Below are 9160 nucleotides of genomic sequence, written 5' to 3'. Positions count from 1 at the left end.
TTTTATCTATCTATTCATATATCTTAATCTATCTATGTATCTAATCAACAACTAATGCAAACTTTACTAGCTTAAAACTCGTTGCCGGTTAAATGAACTAAACTTAACCGGCCAATCAATCTTTTCATTTTACAAATTTATTGTTAAAGCATTTAGTAACGAAGCTACGTTACGCATAAATAATAATAACAATAATAATAATAACAATAATAATAACAGCTATAATAATAATAAATTTAAATCATCGTTAGCTTTCACTAACAATAGCCTCAACTATGACAACGGCGTACATCAAAGTATTGTTCATTAGAAAGAACCACCCCTATAAATAATAATAATAATAATATTATTATTATTATTATAATTATAATTATTATTATTACTATTATTGAACCATGACTGATAACTTTAAATGTTAATGATATAGTTACAGTAAAACATCACGTTAAAACATGAGATCGAGTTGTTTTTGAAAAGTGAACATTTTTTATTTGTAAATAAAAAGTTAGCGCTAAATAAATTGATTTTTTTTTAATTAAAAAAAATTCAACAACGAATGGTATATATATATATTTTTATTTGATTCCAAAAATCAAATCAATCAGCTCGTCAATAATAATTAAATATAAGTCATGAAATATCAAATGAATAAAATATTTTAAATATAAAATATTTTTGATATGTTTCAATTAAAGTCATTGCATGCAAGTTTAAGAATCCTTTTCGACTGTGATTGATTTTGAAGATGTAATAATAATAACTACATAATTATGAAAATAAAATAAAATAAAATTAAGAAAAAAATATAAAAATTACTGGCAAATTATAGCACCATCTTGGGAGCTGCAGTGCCGTTAAAACTTTCAAAAAAAAAAGTTGAAGAAATTAAAAGAGCAACAAAGCGGGATTCAAGTGTAAGCAAAAAAGCTTAAAATCATCAATACTTGAAAGCAGCACAAGTCTACACATAAACACATACACAAACCACACACACACACACACACAAACACACACACTCTATTTCTATCTTTCTCTCTCTCTCTCTCTCTCTCTCTCTCTCTCTCTCTCTCTCTCTCTCTCTCTCTCTCTCTCTCTCTCTCTCTCTCTCAGACACAAACACACACACACATGACATACAAAAAGTTACAAAGATACATACACTAACACACAAATATCTCCATACACTCACCTACAAACATACAGACGCTAATACACAAAAACCCTCACAGACACACATAAACAAGCCCATAGGTACAAAGATAAGCACACATTAATACAAAAACACCAACACATACACGCATACGAACGCCTTGTGTATTGAATGTATTAATTATTAGACATAGATGATTACACAATACAGGTTATATTCGATATAGTTGTCACATAGCTGATGGATGATTTTAACCAGCTTGATGAAGTGTTATTGCACAAAAAGCAAGCAAACGAATTAAATTAAGGAAATAGACATTATCTCAATTGCATAACAAATTCACTCTTAAACAACACAGTAAAATCTATAATGCAACACATGTGATATGTATATACAACCTATACGCGTATATGTTCACACACGCACACACACACACACACACACACACACACACACACACACTCACTCACTCACTCACACAAACACACAATTCGATATGAATAAATTTCCAAAATATACATCACATGTTAATTATAACAATATATAATAAGCATTAACAACAAAATTGTTGTAAAAACAAAAAAATATAAATGTAAGCACTTGGGCTATCATTATTCACACACAAAATTGTCATTAAATGTTGAATGTGGGGAAATGTTTGGGCTGGACATTTGTATGACCAAACCAAGAATAATGGTAGTCAGTAGTTAGATAAAGTTCAGCTAATAATTTATTTTAAACATTTTTGAAAAATATTATTTAATTCAAATTAGATACAATATCACTAAATATTTACACTCATTAACAAGCTTAAAATCGCTTTAATTTGGTTTTTCAAAACATTCAGATGAAAATAAAATTGATAAATAATATATTAATATAATGTGTGTGTGTTGTGTGTGTGTGCGCGCGCGCGTGTGTGTGTGTGGACAAATTTGTGAAAGAGAAAAAAAATGATTGACTGACGAAATACGAAATGGACGAATTATAACGTAAATAAGTTTCGAGTTTCCATACATTTATCAAGTTACTCTGAAATATGTGCTAACCATCAACACATTGTTGTTATTATCCTCATCATAATCATCATCATCATCTTCTTCTTTTTTTTCTTCTTTTTTTTCATCTTTTTTTTCATCTTCTTTTTCATCTTCTTTTTCATCTTCTTTTTCTTCTTCTTCATCTTTTTCTTTTTCTTTTTCTTCTTCTTCTTCTTTTTCTTTCTTTTTCTTCTTCTTTTTCTTCGCTATCATTATCATCGCCATCATCATCGCCATATCGTCATCATCATTGTTATCATTATCATCACCAACTTTACGAACATTACCATCATCATCGTCCTCAAAACTTGAAATAACAACTTTCCTACATTACTACCAATCATCACACTTGTATGCCTATGCGGCTGGAGCTTAATAATACAAATTTGTCAATACCAGTCAATACAAGACACTTTACAAAAATACAAATATGTACAGTTACCATAGAATACAAGTTCCAAAGCAATAAATATTTTACATCCAGAAATCATAGAATAATCATTCATCTTAAAATAACTAAACTATACATAAGATGAAGCTCTTTTCAATGTTAAAATGAAATGAAGAAGACTAAGTAAAATTGGGAATGGCTAATGAAAAATAATTGTTAAGTTGCTATTGGTATTTTCTATTTGCACAAATGAATTTGATACACATCTGGCAAGTAATTTATAAAAACAACTGAACTCAAGCGAATGAATTGCAGAAATTGAAGCGTTCGAAAAATATCTCACAGTTGTGAGAATATTTGAAATCATAGATTTTTAAATGAACAAGTTAAATAATAAACAGAAAAACGAACGAATGAATGAATAAAGAAACGAATGAATAAACAAAATGAATGAACGAACGAACAAAATGAATAAATGAAACGTAATATAGAATGTCAAAAAACTGTGAAAATGGAGCAGAAATGATCTGGTGCTTCTAGCTCACCGTTGGCGTCCGTTGCCGTGATTAAACAGTTTAATGTTATACTAAAAACCTAAATAACATGAAAGGCGTAGCAACTTTACAAGCACCTGTAAAAACAACAACAACAATTCTTCTTCTTCTTTTTATTATTATTATTGTTATTATTATTATTATTCTTATTATTATTCTTCTTCTTATTATTATTATTATCAAGAACGAAAAAATGGACAAAACATTTCTGATGCCTTTAAGTTGATATCAATGAGAATTGCAAAAATTAAATGTCTCTTTCACATTAAGCATAAAAAAGAATAAAATAAAAAAGACACAGTAATAGCAATAGCAATGACCTCATCGATCAGAAAACCCAAAATGATTGATGATGGTGATGATGATTGTGGCTGTAATGATGATGATGATGAAGAAGATGATGATGATGATGAAGAAGAAGATGATGATGAAGAAAATGATGGTAATGATTGTGATTGGAATAGTGATGATGATGAAGAAGAAGATGACGATGAAGAAAAAGATGAAGATGATGATGATGATGATTGTGATTGCAATAATGATGACGATGATGATGAAGAAGATGATGACGATTGTGATTGTAGTGATGCTTAAGATTTGGATGATTAATAAAATATGATTACAAAATGTCGTTTAAGTTTTAAATGATGATGAGGACAACGATGATAACGATGATGAAATTAGAACGCTATAACAATCATAATAGCAATAACACAAAATAACAACAACAACAACAACAACAACAACAACAATAAGAATAACAATAAAACGGCAATAACAATAGCAAATGCGACTTGGATTATTTGTTTAATTATGCATATGGCGATAATAGTAGTAAAGATCATGAATATAATGACCCCGCGATGATGACGATGACGATGATAATGATGGTGGTGAAGACGAGGATGATGATGGTGACGCTGGTGGTGATAATGATGATGATAAATAGTAATCGTAAAGAATTTAATAACACTTCAATCTGGCTGACATTGTCAACTATAAAACTATAACTAATAAAATCGTTTAAAATGTTGTCCCACCATAGGGCGCGTACGTAGGCCTTTGGTGGTATGTGCTGGGGACAACCGACACGCTCCAGTGGTTTAGTCGCTTCGGCGCCAACAATCTATGACTGAAAATGCTACCGAAAAATGAAACTATATAAGGTATGAAACATGTAAGGATTTAACTTTGAAATTTTTCTTAATAAAGCTAACTTGAAATGTTTTGGCTGCTTAGCTAGAAATTGTTTCTTTAATTTTTTTATATTCTGTTGTAATGATGACAATGATGATATTGAGGAGTAATGATGATAGTAAGAATAAACATAGACAAGAAGGAAGGTGACAGTGACGTAATTTTTTCGATGATGGTAAGAAATAAGAAGATCATGAAAATATAAATTTAATTTCTCTCTCTCGCATTTATTTTTTTTCATTTTTCATTGTTACACGGAAACATTACGTTGTTAGATGGAGTTGTAGTGGCGGTCATATTCTCTAAACTAAACCCCAGGAGAAATTCATTGTATAGAGGGTTGTTTGAAAAGATAGAATCATAATGGCTGTTGCTGTTGTTGTTTACATGGTTAGTGTTAATGTTGTTGTTTTTGATGTTGTTGTTGATGTCATCATTGTTGATGTTGTTAAAAATTTTGATGCTATCAGGGTCATTGTAGATGCTATCATCTGTTGAATTAGCTACGGGGTAGTTGAAGTTGAAAAAATACGAGCTTTCGGGTCCAAGAAAATAAAAATTTTCATTGCCGGGGTTGTTGCCGTTGATGTTGTTGCCGTTGATGTTGTTGTTGATATTGATGTTGTTGTTGTTTAAATTGTTAATGTTATTAGTGTTGATGCTGTTTATGTTGATGTCATTGTTGTTTATGTTGTTGTCAGCGTTGGAATGGTTGAAGGCGCATGCATTATTAATGTCGCCGGTACAGTCGTAATTTACGAAGGGACTGTTATAGAAGTTGTAGCTTCTGTTTAAGGCAGTTTTGCCACTTAAATTTGTGTTTATGTTGTTGGTGAGGTTGTTTGTATAGTTTAAGCTGTTGTTGATGTTGTTTGCATAGTTTAAGCTGTTGTTGATGTTGTTTGCATAGTTTAAGCTGTTGTTGATGTTATTTGTATGGTTTGAGCTGTTGTTGATGTTGTTTGTATGGTTTAAGTTGTTGTTGTTGATGTCATAAAAATTGTTGTTACTTGAGAGTAAGTTGAAAGTGTCGTCATCGTTAAACGCATTGCTGTTTATGTTGTTGTTGAAATTGTTGTGGTTGAAATGGACACTGTTGATAAATTTCGTGGGATTCACGAACGAATCCAGATCAGTATCTACAGAAGATTGGAGAGATTTGACGCCATGCATGTCAGTCTGATTGTTGATGTTGTTGTTGTTGTTGACCATGTTGTTGGTAAGGTAATTACTCATGTTACCATCATCGCTGATGTTGTTGTTGAAAATGGCCGCAGAGTCCTCTAGTTTCGTATAAAACTTGTAATATTTCAACTTTTTTTCTCTCGCATTTTTGTCGTCGCTGCCATGTTTGTCGTCGTTGTTGTCGAAGGAGTTGACGCTGTTGTCACCGATCTTCATGACATCATCCGGGAGGCACCTTCTGTTGTATGGCCGTTTGCTATTGGCTGGTTTGCCGGTCACGTGGTCTAACGATGACGTTATCATTTCCTGTGCCGTTTTCTTTTGTTTGTACCGATGGTTTTGAAACCAGATTTTGATCTTTGGATGAATCGTTATAAAATATTTGATGAAAAATTATTCATGTGTTTGTTTTATTTTATGAAAAAAAATAATTCATAATAACTTCAAAAAGGATTTAATCTTGTTTAATATTTCTTCGTCCCACCATTTCAATCACTATAGACCTGCTTATTCAGTATTTTTACTCATATCTAAACACTCTCCTTCTAAATACTTTTAATTCTTCATAAAAAGACTGGACAGATGTTAAACTTTTTTGTTTACATAATTAACCGAAAAACGCTGTTGAAATTTTCAGGCATGACGATGTATAGGAGACTTAAGCGATTGAAAATTAAAAAAATTTTTTCTTCATTTGTGATTTTATCTTACCTCAAGCATCACAAACACATTTTTTTTATATTTTTGAGAATTTTCGTTGTTTTATAGTAAAAAAATGTTTTAGCAAATCCGTATGATAGTTTGCAAATCAGTTTCTTAATGAAAAAAAAAAACAATTCCTGTTAAATAAAATTTGTTTAACTAATTTTTCTAAACTCTTTACAAATAGTCGCTTTTCAAATTTGGCCACAAATGTTTGCTAGAAATAGAATCAGAAGTCAACCTGGTTGGCAGATAAGTTGAGAGACTTGGCGAGTTGTTCCCTCTCTGGAGTCGTCAGGTACTTCTGGTTCCTGAACCGCCTTTCCAATTCATCTGTCGTTCGCTTCGGAAACAAAATTCGACGTCGTTTTTTGTTGTTGTTGCTGCTGCTGCTTGTGACGTTGTTATTTGCGGCGTTTTTTGCGTTGTTGTTTGCGTTGTTGTCCATCCGATGATGGTTGTTATTCTGGTAAGTGTTTCGCTGGTGAGAAGGAGGATGTTGATAAAGAAGTTGATGAGGATGACGATGGGAGTGATGATGATGGTCAAAGATTTTCAATGTCGACGATGGTATTTTCTCCGTCAGACGTGCACAATTTGAAGATGACTGCTGCTGCCGATTCCGCTGCTGCTGATAAGATAGTTGGTCACGTGCTAGAGGCTGCTGCAAACCTTCATCCGACGGTGATTGGCAGAAATCAAATCCCTGCTGTCGATGTGGTGACGGCGTGGTTAGCGGCTGAAATATTTTGACTTCGTTGTTGTTGTTGGTGGTGGTGTTGCAGCTACTACTACTACTACTGCCCCCGTGATTCTCAACGCGGTTCATGTCGATTTTAATGCCAGGTAATTGCATGAAAGTATCGCTTGACTGTCGTCCAGTCAGTTCTTTAAATACTTTTTTATCGTCCCGGCCATCTGGCGTCAGTAGCTGCTCGTGAAAAAATATGGGCGGCTCGCTGCTGCAATTATTTGAAAATGTTTGCGATTGCCGTTTGAAATATTCCTCTGGGAGCGTGTTGCTATCGTAATGTCGTTGAAGGAAGGTTTGTTGCTGTTGTTGTTGCTGTTGTTGTTGTTGCTGCTGCTGTTGTTGTTGTTGTTGTGGCAATATTCGGTGACACACTTGTTGTTGCTCGTTTTGTTTTTCGTGAAGCTGCTGCGGTCGAAAATCAAATTTTAAATCCGTCGATTTCATGGGCATTGGCAAATGTGTGGATAACATTGGGCTTTGTCGGTAGTTATTCTCTTCAAATTGTGATCGGGTAAAAGTCTGTTGTTGTTGATGATGATGATGTTGTTGTTGCTGTTGTTCATGTTGCTGTTGTTTGTGCTGTTGTTGAATTACTTGCATCTGTTCAAATTCTTCGAGAGTTTTTTGTGGATAGAATGATGGATTTGAACCATGTCGTTCAACATTTTCAAATTTTTGATCCGTAGGCGGTTGTTGTTGTCTATGTTGTTGTTGTTGTTGTTGTTGTTGTTGTTGTTGTTGTATATTTTGTTGTTGCTGCTGTTGATGATGATTAAAATGTCGAATTATGTTTCCTGTTTGACATTCGGCCAAATATTTATCAACATTATTATCTCGAACTCTTTCCACCTCGTTTATAACTCTGTCATCCAGACCACCGATATCATCACCATCACCACCACCAAAACCATCATCATCTTCTTTCTCCTCTTCATCATCATCATTTTTCTTTCTCTCTTTTTCGTCATCACCATCCTCATCATTGCTGTTTTGATGTTGTTTATGAATGTTTATATCACCGTTGTTGTTGTTATTATTATTGTTACTATTATTATTATTATTGTTATTGTTGTTGTTATTATTATTATTATTATTATTTTCAAAGTTTGCCTGCATATCAATTTCCATTGCATCAGCGTAGCCAAATTTGATGTCACGTCTGTTTTTGTTGATGTTGTTGTTGATGTCATTGTCATTGTTGATGTTATTGTTAATGCGATCGTTATTGATGGTCATGTTATAGTAAGTGATGTTGCCGTTAATGTTAGTGTTGTGGCTTATGTTATTGTTGTTAATGTCATAAAAGCTGTTGCTAATGTTGTTGTTGATGTTGTTGTTGATGTTGTTGTTGATGCTGTTGATGTTGCTTGTGTAAGCAGCGTTAGAGTCGTTGTTGTAATTGTCAAACTCTTCTGCCGATTTCACTATTGCTTTTTTCTTACCACACATGTCGTCATTGTTTGCGTGTGATATAGATGAAACCTTGCGTTTCAGTGCTTTGTTGTTGCTGTTGTTGCTGTTGTTTACGTTGTTGTTGTTGTTGTTATTATTATTGCTGTTGTTATTATTATTGTTACTATTATTATTAGCCAAGTTGTTGTTAATGTTATTAAAAATGTTGCTAATAAAATTGTTATTACTTTTCTTCTTTGAGCTGTCGGTTTGGTTATTGTTGGTGATGTAATTATTATTATTTGCATTAATATTATTTACAATATTATTATTGTTATTTATGTTGTTGTTATTGTTGATGACGTAATTGTTGTTTATGTTATTTAAATCAACTCGTTCCACGTTGTTACTGGCTACGTGGTACTTGCTAATAAAACTATTCATCGACGGTGGTGCTGAAGATGATGACGTCATTGTTGATGGCGAAGCCGATGTTGATGTAATTGTTGATGTTGCTATTTTTGTTGAGTCTATAGAACTTGTTGTTAACGTATTTGATGTTGTGAAAGCTGCTAGTGATGTTAATAATGTTGTTGTTGCTGTATTCGATGCTGATGTTATTTTTTTTGTTGATGACAAAAATGTTGTTGTTGTTGTTGTGGATGCTGTTAGTGTTGTTGAGGTAATTGTTGTTGTTTTGATTTTCAAATTAACGCTTTGGGCAGTTTTATCGTCAGTTGCAAGCTTACGGGTTTGTTGTTTATGGTGATGTCGTTGATGAAGAAGTCGTTCCTC

General features: G+C 32.8%; 2 protein-coding genes across 2 annotated transcripts; both read right to left on the bottom strand.

Moving 5' to 3' along the window:
- Window positions 1-247: 247 nt before the first annotated feature.
- On the bottom strand, window positions 248-2427 carry HELRODRAFT_170460 (hypothetical protein; the record flags this gene model as incomplete). Its single annotated transcript, XM_009016283.1, has 2 exons — window positions 248-322; window positions 2200-2427. The coding sequence occupies 2 exons, from the start codon at window positions 2425-2427 to the stop codon at window positions 248-250; spliced, it is 303 nt and encodes a 100-aa protein (XP_009014531.1).
- A 3405-nt stretch (window positions 2428-5832) lies between these two features.
- HELRODRAFT_148517 (hypothetical protein) lies at window positions 5833-6592 on the bottom strand (the record flags this gene model as incomplete). The annotated part of the gene is made up of 2 exons (XM_009016282.1): window positions 5833-5874; window positions 6461-6592. Coding segments are annotated over 2 exons (174 nt in total), but the record flags the coding sequence as incomplete, so codon positions are not given.
- Between the last annotated feature and the right edge of the window lie 2568 nt (window positions 6593-9160).

This window comes from Helobdella robusta (assembly GCF_000326865.2).
Source record: "Helobdella robusta unplaced genomic scaffold HELROscaffold_18, whole genome shotgun sequence".
NCBI lineage: Eukaryota > Metazoa > Annelida > Clitellata > Rhynchobdellida > Glossiphoniidae > Helobdella > Helobdella robusta.
Note: the sequence above shows the minus strand (reverse complement) of the source record. Positions and strands in the feature narration are given on the sequence as shown.